Source organism: Vicugna pacos, chromosome 26 (genome assembly GCF_048564905.1).
Source record: "Vicugna pacos chromosome 26, VicPac4, whole genome shotgun sequence".
NCBI classification, from domain to species: domain Eukaryota; kingdom Metazoa; phylum Chordata; class Mammalia; order Artiodactyla; family Camelidae; genus Vicugna; species Vicugna pacos.
In genome coordinates, this window is record NC_133012.1 from 5,723,409 (window position 1) to 5,740,746 (window position 17,338).

General features: G+C 42.9%; 1 protein-coding gene and 1 long non-coding RNA gene across 6 annotated transcripts; one reads left to right on the forward strand and one right to left on the reverse strand.

The window, feature by feature from the left end:
* LETM2 (leucine zipper and EF-hand containing transmembrane protein 2) lies at positions 1–16,750 on the reverse strand. Of its 5 annotated transcripts, none has more exons than XM_072950231.1 (12): positions 16,691–16,750; positions 15,088–15,168; positions 13,411–13,864; positions 12,024–12,167; positions 8,049–8,186; positions 7,444–7,644; positions 6,159–6,278; positions 5,514–5,624; positions 3,789–3,902; positions 2,110–2,202; positions 1,681–1,782; positions 1–958 (listed from the first exon to the last, which is right to left on the reverse strand). In XM_072950231.1, exons 2-12 carry the CDS (start codon positions 15,132–15,134, stop codon positions 905–907), a joined length of 1,578 nt encoding a protein of 525 aa, XP_072806332.1. In that variant the 5' UTR covers positions 15,135–15,168; positions 16,691–16,750; the 3' UTR covers positions 1–904. The 5 variants fall into 5 exon arrangements, with proteins under 5 accessions (XP_072806332.1, XP_072806331.1, XP_006201181.2 ...); XM_072950230.1 differs by having other exon boundaries at positions 16,219–16,723; XM_006201119.4 differs by lacking the exon at positions 5,514–5,624 and having other exon boundaries at positions 16,219–16,723.
* Positions 16,751–16,878: 128 nt separating this feature from the next.
* On the forward strand, positions 16,879–17,115 carry LOC140689414 (uncharacterized). Its single transcript, XR_012064339.1, has 2 exons — positions 16,879–16,915; positions 17,035–17,115. It is a non-coding gene; the product is annotated as an uncharacterized lncRNA (long non-coding RNA).
* The last annotated feature ends 223 nt before the right edge of the window (positions 17,116–17,338 follow it).

Here is a 17,338-nt window from a genome sequence, read left to right on the forward strand (position 1 = left end):
TCAGCTGCGTGGTGATCTATTTATTAGGTTTTTTTCAGTATTGACAGCACGGAAGACACCCAACAGAAAATATCTGAACGTAATACTTGTTACTGGGTAGTGGAAGGATTACATCCGACTCTAACCAGCCCAATGACTAACAAAGAGTCTTGTTTGTGAGAGACAAACAGACCAGGAAAAACACACACCCAGCACAGACAAATGGTTAAGTCTTAAGCCCTTAATTACGTTTCCTAGCAAGATGGAGGCTGATGGAAGCCACGTGAGCTAGAGCAGTGGCAGCTCCCAGGCTCCCACAGGCTGGGAACCTGCAGGCCTGGGAGGGAATGTCTCAGAGCAGCCAAGTCTTTGTGACTGCCAGTCTGTTTGGCGCCCCACTTTCTTCTCCAAGAAGCTTTTTCTTCTTTATATCCAAGAAGGCCTGACCGCGGAGTTCTATCCATCCCATCTCACAAGCTGCTTTGTTTCCAGGGCACTGTCCCCGCTGATGTGTCACTGAAAAGGCCAGTCAGGTGCTCTCACAGTCACTGGCTTTTGGAGTTTCCAAGTGACCTTGGGGTCACCAAGCTGATTCCACTATGCAGAAAACTTCCTCCCTTGAAGGACATGCAGCTGTTCAAAAAGAACATGGCGAGTGGGCTTCACCCAAGGGCCAGTGGGATGACCTGATGCTACAGAGCAAATGGACTTTGTGATGATCGTTTTCCAAGTGCTCTGAGCTTGGGCTCGCTGCTGACGTCATCTGAATGGTTGCGAGACCTCAGAAAGGCTGCCCCAAGGACTAAACAGCTGATCTTCTGTCTCAGACCAGAGACAGCAGTCTTAGCTGGGACATCGGTCCTTTCTGGAGGCCAGTGCTGAGGTCAGGAGGCTGGAGAGAGGGAGCTTCATCCTCCACTAGTCCTTAGGCTCCTTTTGAACTAGACTTGCTGCTCTGGGTTGTCTTTTGTGACTTGGCCTGGGGTGTCAAGACACAAAACATAAGGACTTTAGGTGCTGGTCACCATGAGACCTGCACAATTTGAGGGGAGTCTTTTTCCCCAAAATAATGACAGATCACAACATCAAATCAGCTTATAATTTCCCTTGGTAATAAAAATAAAGAAGACATGCAAACAAGGCCCCCGGATTAAAGATCTGGGTGTTCTACTGGTTCTCTCTTTGGTCCTCGGGAGCCAGTTGAGGGCCCCCCAGATCAGCTCTCTCGTGACCCTCTACAGTTTACTGTCATGCTTTCTGCTCTCACCCCAAATGGGAAAAGTGGGTAAATAAGTAATTTCTTATTTACGTGCACTTCTAAGATTTAAATTGCTTCCCTGCTAGTATTTCCTGACATCTGAAGCCTGTGTGAAATACACACCATATGGGAACTATTTCCATCTGGTGTGAAAGAAAGTTAAGAATCTGCCTACATTGTAATTAGCTTCTAGACTTAACATGTTTAGGTCGCATCCATGATTGTGTTTGTTGATTTTTTTTTTTTTTTTTTTGCTTTTGGATAATTGAGTTTTTGTTTTTTTTAATGTAGTGGTTATAAGATGTCTAACGTTCAGCCTACAACTTCCTGTTAGGACAACAGGAAGAGCTGGAGCCCTGTTCTGCAACGGTTCTAAATTTGGATTCTTGCTGCCCTTTAAAAATAACTAGAGGGAAAGGGGTTTCTTTTTTTTAGAAACTTACAGCTTCTTTAGCAGAGGTGATGGATCCTTTAGGTAATGAAATAGGCTTTGATAGTGGTGTGGGTGGTGATGTCACTGGTGGGAGTTGTATCAATTCTTCATCCTTAAACATCAGAGGTGAGAGTTGGGTTACTGGCTTAAAACACAGTGTGTGTTGGAGCTACAGTCACTGCCATGACTACCAGGAACTTGAAACAACTACTTCACACCTGGCACAGGACTCAAGAGGCAAAATCTGGAAGCTGAATACATATAGCCAAATGTTGAACTTTCTTAGAAACAGATCAAACAGTATAATACAAATTCCTTCTGAAAGAACACCATTGTCTGGAATTTCAGCACCGTTAAGGGGGTTAAAAAACAGAGAAATCGACTTTCTGTTATTTTCACTTTTTAACCTAATTAATCAAGTGAAAAGTAATTGTCTAACCTTAGTTCCGTTCAGTTGAGGTGCTAACCCCACCACGTTCTCTTTAGATTCAGGGGAAGTGGGTGATCCTACAGGAATCTCCGTCTTCGGAGCCTAGAAAGAGAAATATTTTATATAAACTAAGCCTTTCTGAAGCTCATAAGCTCTTCTGCAGTAGTCAAAGCTGTCTAGCAAAGTTTGCTTTCCACTAAATCCCTGACTTCCTTTATGAATAACATATGAAGTATATGTCCCTGAAATAGAAACTTAGTGTAATTTATCCTGTGAGTTTTGAGCATCCTATAAATAAAAGTTGTACTCTAATTAGATTCTAATATTTAAGACAGGGAGTGGTGCTTTAGAATAGCTAGCTAACCTGTCTTCAGCAATTACGTTAATTAGATTTGAAAAGTAAATATATCATTGCTCTTTGGAAGTAATTTCTAAATGTACTTTGGAGGGAAAAGGCTACATATATCGAAAATTATAGTATATTCAGTTTGACATCTCAGTTCTCTATAGAACCTAGCACACTACTCGTTCTCATTTTGTACATATGGAGAATAGAAGTTTAAAAACATGGATTTCAAAAACAAAAACAACGAAATGTCTAGGAGCTTGTTCTTAATTCCTCGGTCTTTCTTAACCATTCCAGAAAGCAACATCTGGATCAAGAGTTTATGCCACTCTAGAAGAATTCCGAAACTCAAATTTAGCTCCGAGGCATGGTGCTACTCCAAGATTTCCTTGCTCCTGAGAGCCGTCTGAGGATAACAAATAGCCGGTCTGTCTCAGAGAGAGTAAGAACCCAGACGCCCGTTAGGGCCTGGTCTGTGCTCCAGAATTGCTCCTCGTCTCCTAGAATCCTTTCTGGACAAAGCTCAAATCCTGAGTGGTCTCTGGAGGTGTGGAAAGGGAGAGCAAGATGGCCTTTCCTCAATGCATTTTTCATGCTGGACTTTATACCATTGTCGCTGGCTTCCCCCAGGACTCGCTTGCACAGCTAAGATTCAGAATGACTGTCCTCATTCCAGAGCACGTAGCTGACCCCACTCAGCCATGTGTGCAGCAACTTCTCTCATGGTCCCTCCCCTCTCACCCACTCAAGTCCTGAGACTTGAAGCCACAAAGTAGGGACGTGAGAGGCCCTTCTTGATGGACCCAGAGCAAGATGCTCTAGTGCTTGGGCCATCCTGGGTCCTTCAGTAAAACACGGGGAGAAGAAAAACTGCTGAGTTAAAGGCAACACAAAATGATTAAGGAAATGAGGGTTAGGGAAGACCAAAAAATGTGTTTACATTCTAGATTGGCCATTCACTGCTTAAACATTAATAGGAATCTGGACAAATGAAATAGACATAAAAGAATGGGAACTGTTCAGTCTCAAAGGAGAAAGAGCAGTGATGGGGAAAAAAAGTCTGCTAATGAAGACTAGATAGTTAAGGAGAAAGAATAAACTGGACTCCTATTGGGAAGACTTCTAAATCAAGCTGGGGTTAAAGACAGTAACAGCCCGATAGCTAGAGGTCATTGAGCGATTTTCACTTTTTTAAGGAATTTTAAAAAAGATTTTAAAGCCAGGTAGGACAAGTTCCAAAAGATATGCCAAAAGAGAAGCCTAACCCGACTGTAAAGAAATAAGACATTTGTGCCGAGGCCCCAGTCATGGGGTCCAGATTCCCCACCGACCCAGGACTCACCTCCCCACTGAGAGGTATCTCAATTGGCTTTGGCTTCACGTCTATCAGGTAGAAGGTTCGAGACAGGAGCAAAAGAGAAGGGGGGACATTCTCCTTCAGGTGGAGGTCCTGCCACTGGAGAACAGGAGGGGGTGAAACATGACAATCACAGAACGTTAGCGCTGGGCCTGACCCACTGTCACGGGCTCTTCCCTGGCTTTACAGCCCCCCAGGCGCCCACCGGGTACCATGGGCTGGACCAGGCCAGGAACACTCATCTCCTGGGCGTGGGCCCTGCAGCCCCTCACCCCAGTGGGAGTGGGATCACGGATCACACTCGAGGGAGATGGAACGTTCAGTCAGACTCTCGAACCAATTGTGGATCCAAGTAGCTAAGTATCTTCTCTTGGATACACAGTAGGTAATGTGTGTAAAAGAATAAATCGGCTTCATTCATAACCAAAGAAACAAACATTAAAATGAGAATGAGATGTAATTTTTCAAGTATCAAATTGGCCACATTTTAAAATATATATATATTTAGATCAGTAATACATACAAGAGAGACAAAATTCAAAAGGTAAATAAAATGTAATCAGTGAAAATGAGCCTGCCTTCTACCCCTATTTCCTAGTTACCCTATTTACCTCCCTAGAAGCAACCACCTTATACAACCTTCCAGAGGTGCACAGACAAATATGCATCTATACGTTTATCTCTATACCAAGGATGAGACAGACTGCTTCGTCCTTTGCTTTCTTTCACTGAAATGTCCTGGAAATTGATTCATACCACCAGATGCAGAGCTGCCTTCTTTGTAAACATCTGTAAGGGATTCCACTATATAGAAATGCCATAATTTATTTGACTCTACTAATGAACTTTTGGCAGTTTTCAGTCTTTTGCTATGGTGCTGCAATGGATAAGCTTGCAGATACATCATTTTGCACATATGCAGGAATATAGGATAAATTCCTAGAAGTGAAATTTCTAGGTCAAAGTAAATGCACTTTTAAACTGTGAAAGTTCCTGCCAAACGTCCACGGAGGGTTTTACCAGCAGTGCATGAGTGCCCCTTCCTCACACCCTCCCCAACACTGCGTCGTCAACCCTGACCTTTCCCAACCTAACAGCTGACTATGGAATCTCATGGTTTTCATTTCTCTTTTTACGAAGTGAAGATGTTTTGTAAGTTTACCGTTAATAATACATAGTGCTGAGTATCACATGGTTGGATTGGTATTCTCACCCCCTTGAAGTGGGACCGTGAAATGATACATCCTTTCAAGAAAGCAGGTTGACAGTATGAAGTCACTTAATACTCCATGTTCAAGAAATAAATTGATGTCTAAGTAACTACAATATATTCATCTACCAACCAGCGTGGGTCCAGCATGGGAAGAAACAGCTACCTGACATGGTTTCAAAGTCACAGCAATGGCTCCTATCTCAATGATCTGTGTACACTTCACAGAGTTTTTTTTTTTTACGTTTCTAGGAATGAGGATTTTAATAGGAGTTACTACTTCCTTTGAAGGCATTGACAATCTTAATTAAAATCCGTTATTTGAGGGAAAGTCTGTTATCTGAGGGGCAAATGTGTTACAAAGACGACACTCTACACTGGTTTGGGGCACTGATTGGGAAAGCAGCCCCAGGTGAGCCACCAGCAAGGTTAAGACCCCCAGGTGGGTTTACGCAGATGCCAGCTCCTGTGTTAAGCTTTTGCTCAAGCCCTTACAATACCTGGAGGGGGCAAAATTCAAAGGTGGCCCCAAGACTTCCAGTCCCTGGTGTATCTACACTTTCTGCCAGTTCCTCACTGAACACTAGTCGAAGTGCTGCCATGTAGGGATTCTGCAGATATAATCAAAGTCCCAAGTCAGCTGACCTTAAAATCGAAAGATTATCGGGTAGGGCTTGCCTAATCACGTGAGACCTTTACATCTGGACCTGGAGGTCATGCGAAAAGTTCACTTGCTGGCTTTGCAGATGGAGGGGTCTCCAGGGCTGAGAGTAGCAGGGGGCTGGGAGCCAGTGAGGAAACAGGGACCTCCCTCCCACAGCTGCGAGGAACTAAATTCAGCCAACAAACTGGAGGAGCTTGGCAGCAGAGTCTCCCTGACGGCCTCCAGAGAGGAAAACAGCCTGCGCTTCTTGACCTGCTGGACCCTGAGCCAGTCAATGGATGTTGCTTTGAGCCACTGCGGTGGTTTGCCAGCAGCAATAGGAAACTAACAGACATCCAGCTTCCTCAGCTTCTTGCTGCCCAGCTCCAGAAGGCAAATTAGGTAAGATGGTTCGCTGGCAAAGCAGAAACCACAGAGCGAGGTCTGCAAAGGGGAGGGGAGAGGGTGCCGGCGAAGGGGCCCCGGGGAAGCTGCTACTTGCCTCTGTGAGCTGTTGTCTCAGTTGCTCCTCAGTGAGACCCAGCGACCTCATCCCTCGGGCCCTGCAGGCGGCTTGCAGTTCTGACACACTCAGAACACTCACCCCTTCCTTGGCAATTATCTGAAGAACATGTAAGGAATGGCACTGGGTCTTTGGATTCCAGTTTTACCTAATCCCTAAATCCCAGCAAACCAGGGGACACGCAGCCTCTGACGCTTTCACGCTTTGTGCCCTGCGCTGACTGCTGCAAAGACAAGGAACTTAAATAAAACAAGGTGACTTAGGGAGGTGCAGCGGTTGAGATGGAGTCCTGCCCACAGGTGTTACTAACATGAGAGATATTTACAGAACTCCTCCTCAAGTCTGTCACCGGAGTCATTCCTTCCCCTCTTGATTCGCTCTTTGCCTGGTTGTGACATCGCTACTCCTCTTCCCTTTTATAGCAGCTTTGAGACTTGTTAGAAAAATACTCCACTTGAAAAGCTTTCAGTATACCATTTGTTGTACATTTCAGGAATGTTCGTCCCCCAACCCCACCACCAACCCAGGAACCGCCCTAACTCTCTGGTTTGCAAACTCCTTCAATAAATAACTTAACACACTTGCTGCCTGGTATGACCCCAAACAATGGTACTTCTGGGACCAGTACTGTTTGTTCCAAAGTTCTGAGAGCAACAGCTGAAATCCAAATGGGGTGGATGGGATCATGCCTTCTCAGTTCTGGGAATCCTGCTTCCTCAGGCAGAAGGCTTTTAAAGCAGCTGATTCAGATTCAAAAAACATCCTTTCCACTTTTTAAGGACTCTAATTAGTAACTATGGTCCAAATGGTACCCTTGTTCCAGAAGGTGTTGAGGCTCTGCCTTCACCCCCGAGTTATTCTTTGCCACCCCTTCTCATCAGGCAGACTGGCCCAGCTCTGCGGGAGGGAAACAGAGGTGGCGGGGGCAAAGCACTATCCTTGGCAGTGGAATCTACTATTCTCAGGGGTCTGCTTTTCTTCTGCTCCTTCCCAGCGGGTCCTAGCTGCTAGAATAGCCCCAGCTAAGACATCCAAATTACTAACTGCTTGCAATGGCCTCCTCAAGAATGTGGGTCCAAGCAAAACAGACGGCTCCTGAAAGGAGTAATCGAGGTTCAGGTTGTCAGGGTTGTTTAAACCACTCATTTTACCAGAACCAGTCCATGAGCAGACCTCCCAGGAGACACTGCACTCCATCACAAAGCCACCCTAAGACAGCCCCCAACGCCTTGCTGATTCCTTACACCTCGAGTTAAGCTCTTACTTCATCATCTGCTTTTATTGACTTCAGTCTCATCAGGAGTTGAAAGCGGAGCAGATTGTTGGTTCCAAAGGACTGCAGTTCTAGCAGTTTGCAAAGGGCGACCAGCTGAGGCCGGTCAAGGTGTTCCAAGGTCAGCTGATCCTCAAAGAGTTTGGAAAAGTGGACTATCTCCTTCGTGCTGGGCCTGTGGCCCGTCTGGACCTAGCAGTGGGACAAAGAGGCTAATTAAAACGTGCTTCCTACTCAACTGAATCTTCCATGTAGACTATTTGAAAGACACACCAAAGCATTTATGGATTCTATTTTATGTCTGAAACTGGGCCCTCTGATCAAAGAGGAATAAAAAAATCTGTCTGAAGTCAGACTAGATCAACGGAAACATCAGAAGACGTTCAAAAGTTTGAACTCTCATTCTCTTCTTTCCAAGAAGTTATCAACATCTTCAACACATTGATGGATTTAAGATAGGTCTTTCTGCAAACTCCCATAAATGTTTGCAATAGTATATCTCTGTAACTTAGATATTTGCAAATTCAGAGCTTCTGAACAATTTGGAAGCTCCGTGGTGACATGAAGTTGTCTGGGTTTATGTAGAAGACAGACACCTGTTTGACGTAGGATGAGAACTGGGTAGAGGCATCCCCCAGCTTGGCCCTGTTCCTCCTCGCCATTTCTGTGATTGTTTCTTGGAGGAATTTTGCCATTTCCAGCTTTGCAGCCATTTTCTTTTTCTGTTTTTCTTCCTTAATAATAGAAGAGGAAAAGGTTAATCAAAGTGAATCAACCCTACATGATTACAACTCAGTAGAGATGAGAGGAAAATAACTCTGGCTTTGCTGTTCAACCCCATTTCAAGTATTAATATTATTTTCAGACCTAACTGAATGGGTTTCGAGAATCACAGCAAATAAAAAGTAGCCTCAATGTGCAACTTGTCTCCTTAATCTTACCATTTATTTCTCACTAATACAATGACCATAAATATTTGATAGATCCCAAATGTCCTCTCAAGGGGAGCCTTTGCCACTATTTCGAATAAGACACACACTGTCTCTTAACCTGGTACAAAACATGCAGGCTGCTGGCCAAGCCAACCCTTGGTCTGAGTGGCCCCAGCTTTTGCTTGGGCCACAGACAAAGAAAACGAAGCTAAAGTAGCTTACAGTTTAAGAATAAAATAGGCACAGTTAATTACAAGACAATGAGTTAAGGCTAAAACAGATTTGAACAAAGCACTACACAAAGAGAATTAAATGTACACTCTTAAGACACTGTGTTGACCAATATTTCTAAATCCTCATTCGTTATCAGAGATGCAGTGTGTGTTGTAGCATTTTCAAAATAACTATGATCAAGACTCAGGGTGGGTGGAGAGGAACAGGAAGACATATATGTATGTGTATATATATATATATATATATATTTTCCCATTAGAGATTCTAATGACCAGCCAATCATAGCAATCATTGATTTTCTAGAGAGCTCTTAGAAGAATCAGCTTCCCCCAAAAAAGTCACACAATGGCAATACCATCATTAAAACCCATTTAGCCATCCATTTCATTCATCTATATCCAACCATCTATTTATTTATTGAGTCTCTACCGCATGTGAGGTGCTCGGGATAAAATGAGCAAAGACAGATAAGAATTCCTGCCTTCATGGAGCTTCTAGTCCGATGGGAGGGACAAACACTAGTGACTAATGTCAATCCAGTAATTCCACAAATTACTGTAAAATACACCTGATAAGTACCAGGAGAGAGAGGGCGTGTTCTGTGCTGGTGGAAATAGGCAGCTAGCACACTCACGTTCACTCTTACGCGCTCTTCCTCTTTCATGGAACAAAGCAAAGGAGAAAGTGTTTTCTAGGACTGTGGCCACGAGGTGCCTATTTGTATGTTCGGGGAATGAACAGCATTGAGGAAAGAAGACTATTTAGATAAATCAGTCTCTCTAGTCCCCCATCTTCCCGCGTGCACTAACGCATTCCTTGGAATCCTATGGTATTAATTCTAGAACCTCATTACTTTAAATGTGAGTAAAATAAACTGCTGCCAGACAGTAAAATATTGCCATCTGATTCTACACCTTAAATCTAATTCAAATCTACCTTCCAGGTAATTCCTGATGCAACCTTTATCACTGAGGCTTCATCATCTCTCTTGTGTCACTACAGAAACATTCTAGCTGATTTTCCTCTCTTGGCCCTACCCTCCTTAATCCTTCCTGCTAGCAAATTATTTTTTGAAAATGCAGCTCTAATCATGATTAGATTATTTAGATTAATCTAAAATACAGATCAGCCACTTTTTTCTCATTCACCAGTGTCAAAGGTAAAGTCTAAATTCCTTAGGGGGGGTGGATGCTTTCCAACCTGACCCAGCACATGACGTTTGTCTTATCTTCTCCCATTGGTCACCTTGTACCCCCTGCTCCAACCACAGAGAACCAGTCAGTGGTCTCTGAGATGTCATATTCTTCCACACTGTTAAGCCATCTTGAGTGCTCATTCTTCCTACCCAGCATGCCTTTCAAACACTATGGTAAAAATCTACTCTCTTTAAGTCTTGGTTCCATGGTCACCTCTTCTGTGAAACATTTCCCGGTCTGATTGAAAAGTTGCCCTCATGGCCTCATAGTGTTGCATCTGTGGCTTCATCCATCTGCCCAGAAGAGTGGCACAGATAGAGAGCATGAAGCGGCTGCCTCTATGGTCTAGCCCTTCACCTTTCCAGTGACCGTCACAGGGGGACACCCTCTTCTCAAGGACCACTCACAAAGGGTCTGGCTGGCTGGATAAATCATGCCTACCATTCAACTAGTCATTGTAGTAACAGCCGATTTTTGTTTTATTTTTTAGTGGTTGAAGAGCTAAAATAGTTTTTCAACAAACGATGTTAGGAAAATTGGATACCCACGGGCAAAAAAAAAAAAAACTTGACACTAATGTTATACCTGTCACCAAATTTAACTCAAAATAGATCACAGACTGAAATGTTAAACTCAAAAATCTAAAACTCCTAGGAGAAAATGTAGGAGAAAGTATAGATGATTTTGGGTTCAGGATACAACACCAAAAGCATGATCCAAGGGGAAAAAAAAATGATAAGTTGTACTTCGTTAAAATTAAAACCATTTGCTCCATAAAAAGAGACACAGTAAAAACTGGCAGAAAAGATCTGCAAAAGAAATATCTGGTAAAAAACTTGTATCCAAAACATGTGTAGAACTCTTAAAAGGCAGCAATAAGAAAACACCCCAAATAAAAAGTGGGCAAAAGATTTGAACAGACACCTGCCCAGAGAAGACACACAGATGACCAATAAGCATGTGAAAAGATACTCAACGTCCTGTGTCATCAGAAAAGTGCAGATTAAAATAATAATTAGGTACCACTATGTGCCAATCAGAACAGCTAGTAGTCAAAGCGCTGACAGCACTAAATGCTGATGAAGATGAAGAGCTACAGGAACTCCCATCCATGGCCGGTGGGAATGCAAAATGGTACTGCTACTTTGGAAGGCAGTTTAGCTATTTCTTATGAAACTAACCAGTCTTACCATACAATCTAGCAACTACTCTCCTGGGTAGCCACCCAAATGAGCTGAAAACGTATGACCACACAAAACCCTGCACACAAATATCTACAGCAGTTTTGTTGATAATTGCCAAAAATTGGAAGCAACCAAGATGTCCTCTGATAGGTGAATGGATAAACAACTGTGGTACATCCATCAATGGAGTCATGAGAAGACCTGGCAGAACCTTCAATGCATCTTGCTAAGTGAAAGGGGCCAGTTTGAAAAGGCTACACACTGTATGATTCCAACTCCATGACATTTTGGAAAAGGCAGAACTAATAGAGTAGAAAGATTACTGATCATTACAGTTTAGGGGAGGAAGTGGAGCACAGGGGATTTTTAGGGCAGGGAAACCAGTGGAGCACAGGGGATTTTTAGGGCAGGGAAACTATTCTGTGTGATACTGCGACAGTGGATACATGACATTATGTATTTTTCAAAACCCATAGAACTGTACAACACAAAGAGTGAACTCCAATGTAAAGCATAAGATTTAATTAATACTAATGTACAGATATTGGTTCTTCGATTGTAACAAACGTACCATCCAAATGCAAGATGTTAATAATAGGGGAAATGGTGGGGGAGGGAGTTATCTGGGGACCCTCTGTACTTTCTGCTCAATTTTTCTGTAAATCTAGAAACTGCTCTAAAAAATAAAGTCTGTTAATTTTTACTCATAGATATAGAAGACAAACCATGGTTACCAAAGAGGAAAGTCATGGGGGAGGAATAATTTACGAGCCTGCCAATTAGCAGATACACACTACTATATATAAAATAGATAAACAACAAGGACCTACTGTATAGCACAGGGAACTATGTTCAGTTTTTTGTAATATAATGGAAGAAAATATGAAATTATATGTATGTGTGTACATATGTAACTGAATCATTTTGCTGTATACCTGAAACTAACATTGTAAATCAATTAAGTTTCAGTTAAAAAAATTTTTAAGTCTATTCATTTTTTAAAAAGCTAAATAAATCCTACATACCTTTTTGGATTCCCTTTCAAAAGTTGATGGCAACATCTCTGGAAAGAGTTTCAGAAACACTGGTAATAAGAATTCCATGAAGGGGACAATGATGAACACCAAAAATGGAACCAGGCGGAAGAAATCAGCACATGTTCTCAACAGCTAAAGAATTAAATGCATATGCAATATTCATTATTTTAGGACATGTCCAAAACAAAACAGACCAAAAAAAAAAAAAGTCTGTCTTCGTTCTTAAAGTGTTAAAAACCCAAGACAGATTTTCTGCAGCTGTTTATAAAACGGAAAGGCCAGATTTTCCTCTCTGAAGTAATATTTCTGGGATATCTTGAAGGAAATCTGTGACAACCAAAACATATTATTGGCATCTCTTAGCTTTCATCTATGTTAGGGGTCTGTAGTTTAATAATATGGTATCCGTTAAAATTGGTTTTTCAGGCAGTATGGTGATTCCTTAAAAAACTAAGAACAGAGTTATCATATGATTCAACAATCCTACTTATGGGCATGTATTTGGGGAAAACTCTAATTTGAAAGATATGCACCCCAGTGTTCATTTATAATATCCAAGACATGGAAGCAACCTAAGTGTCCATAAACAGATGACTGGATAAAGAAAATGTGGTGTACATACACAATGGACTACATACTATTCAGGTCGTAAAAAAGAATGACATAATACCATTTTCAGCAACATGCTAGAGATTATCACATTAAGTAAAGTCAAACAGAGAAAGACAAATATCACATGATATCACTTGTATGTGAAGTCTAAAAAAAATGATACAAATGAACTTAATGACAAAACAGAAAGAGACTCTCAGACAGAAAACAAACTTATGGTTACCAAAGGGAAATTGGGGAGGGATAAATTAGGAGTTTGGAGTTAACAGATGCACACTACTATGTATGAAAAAGATAAACAACAAGGTCCTAATGCACTTGACAGGGAACTACATTCAATATCTCATAATAGCCTATAATGAAAAAGAATATATATAACTGAATCATTATGCTGTACACCAGAAACTAACATAACACTGTAAATCAACTAAACAATAAAAAAATAATTTGTCAAATATATTAACGGCAGTTTCTACTACGGATGCACAGATCAAACCTGAAGCCTCTCAACTCCTTGGAGAGATTAGAAAACACAGTTATAACCATTCTATGGGCAAATGTACAAAAAATTTTAAAGAATCCTGCCCAAAGTTAGTTGTACAGCAAGTCAGCTGCAAACAAATAAGAAACTCTGGTTCTCGCCATGACTTACTATTCCTACTCTGGGATTTGGAAGATGAATTTTAAGCTGAGTTCAAAACTTGGTTCTCAAATAGTTCATTTTAACTTTACATTTTCTTTCTCAAATATGACTCTTGCCTACCCTTCGTCTCTCTCGTCTGGTCAGCACCTGTCCGTGCAACAGCCTCCAAACCATCCGGGCAGCAACCTTGGTGTCAATCCAAAGCAAATAGAATCCATTGTGATAATATTTAAGTTCATCCGTAATTATTTGTCTGTAAGATCGCTTTTCCTCCTTAATCTTCTTGCCCGTGTCTTTTGTTGGCTGAGGGCTTGGCACCTGTGGCTTTTTTGCGGTTTGCTCCAGCTGACGTTTACCGGGGACCTCTTGTAGCCAGCAAGTAGATGTGTGCAGCTTCTGTGTAATTCTAGTTCGGAAGTGAAGTACCTTATTGCCTGACTGACTAGGGCAGGAGTACTTCATGCTTCCTAAGTTCTTCACGTGTATTTTATTTAAACGGGAATCTGGCAAGTGGAGAAATGCAAATGATGGGGAGTAAGGAGAGTTGCTGGGATGGACAAAATGGCTAGGGAATCTGGAATAAAGAGCAACATCCTTTGAGTTGAGCACATACTCTTACAACATTAAAAATTAAAGAAATAGATACTTTATCTGGGAAAATACAACAATAGTTTTTAAGCCTGAGTTTTAAAAGCAGATATTGTTCATTAATGAACGAAATGTAACTTTTTAGCGGAGCTGAAGAGCAGTATGCTTTATGGGGGAATGGCATATTCCCTGAGAAATATGCATGTTAAGTCCTGAGAATAATCGCGGTCTTGCAAGTTAGATATTCTGCAGCTATTCATTTAAAAAGCAAACATTTTCCCACCAGGGGTTATGTTTGAAAATTTTCTCTCTATTATCCTAAAATGGGTAGAACACCTGTGACTTCATCTACTCTCCTGATGGTAGAAATATTGTTTGAATGAAACATTTCATGGTCCTCGTGGGGATTAATAATACTGCTATTAAGAAAAATAATATCCAATCACATAATACTGCTTTGTCTTTGGGGTGCCTGGGACTCCTCCCAATGAGAGGGACTTATAGCTGAAATGCCCTTCTCCTAAGATTCCTAAAGAATGCGAGGAATACGAATTAGAATCGGGCACCCCAGCCAGGGATCTCTCCATCTTAATTTTGCAACAGCTCACAATCTTCAGCTAAACTGGCACTTCAGATTGTTTGAAAATAAAAATTAAACCCATCTAGGCAAAGGTTTCTGGCAAAGAGACTTCTTTTGGCAAAGAGATGGCTTTATTCCCATCCTTTCAGATGGTTTTTGAAGCACTCCAGGATAAAGCACTTTTTGAATGGCCAAAAGGGAAAATGTACAATGTATCTGGCACATGGTAAGTTCTCAGTGGATATCCTTTGGGATAAATAAGTGACACAGATCTGATGCAGCAGGTGTATGCCCTAGGACTGGCTTGCTTGCCAGCCATTTTTCTCCTCTTTACATCTAAGGGCCTCATGTAACATTCATCAGTTACAGAGGCGTCACTCCCAAACCATTCCGTCTTCTATCTTACCTGTACCACACTTCCACAAATTTACTCAGCCTGTGTTCTAAAGTGTATAGAAAATCTAGTGTAAGTTTAAATACATTAAGATGTCAGCTGCCTAAAAACCAACATAGTTAAAACCAACAAAGCTTTAATTGTGTACTAAGCCTATCCTTTTATAGAAATCTTTTCTATCTAGAAGAATCAATTTCATATAATTATTGGAGGGAGGGGGAATTCTAAGACTTACCTTGCTCGAGCAATAGCTGACACTGTATTATAACTGTAGAAGGCCATTATTTATATTTGTCTCAACGAGTCAACATAGGACCTAGGTAGAAGGAGTAAGTAAATAATTCAGTATTTTCAAAACACATCAAGTGTATGAATATCAGGACTGAAGTGTTTTTAGCTATTACAAAGGTAGAAAATCTGCATATTCTATTCATGGTGTGAAATCTCCCTCAAGTTCATTTCCAACAATCATGAATGATATTTTCTTAGCCCTGGATTTGAGAATGGTACTTTGAGATTTCAACAAATAGAAAGGATCTCTATTGAAAAATTGTGCTCTACACTGGAATTTGACACAACATTGTAAAATGATTATAAATCAATAAAAAATGTTTAAAAAAAGACATTATACGGTAAAAAATAAAAAAGAATGAAAGGATCTCTAATACAATGATATTCATGATGATGATGCGATCTTCACATCTTGATTTCTGGTCCATGGTACATCTACTTGAATGGTTGCCAAGTATTTAATAAGTTAATCAAGCCACTTACTTGTAGCCTAAAACCACAGGTAGACAGTAAATATCCCGGGTTTGTTTTCAATGAGCTTTCTTCCCATCCTTGGCCAAGCTGCAGCTTTAAAGATGGAAAGTACTCATTTATGTAGCAGTGAAAATATACATGGTACCAACTGATAATTTAAGAGGAGGTAAACCGGGTTTCTGTGCTAATGATTCTCCAAAGAGCCCAAACTGAGCTTTAAACCTTTAAATAAGCTGTACCAAAATCTTTCTTCATCCTACAGCCGAGGGCGGCAAGAGCCTTAGGCCAACTCTGCAGCTGGGAAAGGAGTACCAGGGTCTGGCATGGACGGAAACCTCGGCCACGGAGATGACATTTTGAACAAGAATTCAAATAACACTTGGGAACGTCTGAACCCAGACTAAGGGCGGGTGATGGTCTCCTGCCGGAGGGAGACCAGACCCTACCGGGCGGTTAATCTGCTCTCCCGCCCGGGGCACTCGCAGCCCGGACTGTGGGCAACCACTTCCCCGGGGGGCCGGGACGGGGCCGGGCGGGCATCCCCGCCTGCGCTTTCGCACCCCCTCGCCGGCTCGCCCAGGGCCCAGGCTCCTTGGGTTACCTTGGCCTCGGGTTCTCGACGACACGGGGGCAAAGCGCGCCCTCGGCTTCCCCAGCCCGTGGCTTTTGTGCGCGTTGTGTGTTGGTGGACTGTGTTTGTTGTGGTGGGGTCTGGGCGGGCGGGGGGAGGTCTTTGTTTTTTGGAGAGGGGGTGATGCAGGCTCGGGGACCCAGAGTCTTGGCGATCCAGGTTTATGGAAGGAAGGCGAGGAGGAGCGGGGCGCAGGGTACAGAAGAGAAACGAGGAAGCGAAGCACGGAAGGAGGGGCAATGGAGGATGAGCTTCAAAGTTGGGGAGCAGGCGCAGGCCCGAGGTCAAGGGCTGAGGGGAGTGCGGGGTGGGGACTGGAAGCTGTCGGGAAATCTGGGTGCTGATGGGAGGAGCAGGACGCGGAGGGAGCAGGCTCCGGAGGAAAACAGGCAGGCGCGGTCCACCAAGTAACAGCCGGAGGACTTGGCCCGCCCACCCCTACCTCCTCCGGCCGGCTCCCCGGAACGGCTGCCTCAGTCCTCCAGTCCCTTCCCTATTCCCCTCCTCCCCCAGCTCCCCAGCTAGAAGGGCCCCAAGCCAAGTCTCTATGGCTCCACCTCTTTCCTCACCCATTACGTCACTCTGAGTGACGACACCACCTACCAATGAGCTCTCAGATTCTGGGGAGCCAGGATGCCCTTTGCGGTGGCAGTCCAGGGACGGCGAGGTCTGGTTCCCATCCGTGAAATGACTTCTCTACTGGGTTTAGCTTAAGGAGTGTCTACACTGGGTGGGAGGTGTGGGAGGCTCAACACTGACGTTTTTCTGCCTATTCACTTTCTATAGGCTGTGGACTCACCCCCTCTGCCCCCCACCTCCGGAAAAAAAACCTTCCTTGAAGGCTGGATTAAAGAAGCTCTTACTCTACCTACAGTGTAATGTGCCTGATAGTTGCCATGGTAACCATCTCGGAGTCAGGAATTACATCACTTTGATATATCCCCCGTCCCTCCCAACTCCACAGCTGCGGGGAGATGGCGGGGAATGCTGTGGGGAGGGAGTGGCAGAAAGGGCGGGAATGGTAAGAAAAACATTCCCCTCCTATCTCCGGGGCCCAAACTGGAATGCTGTGAAATCTTCACACGAAAAT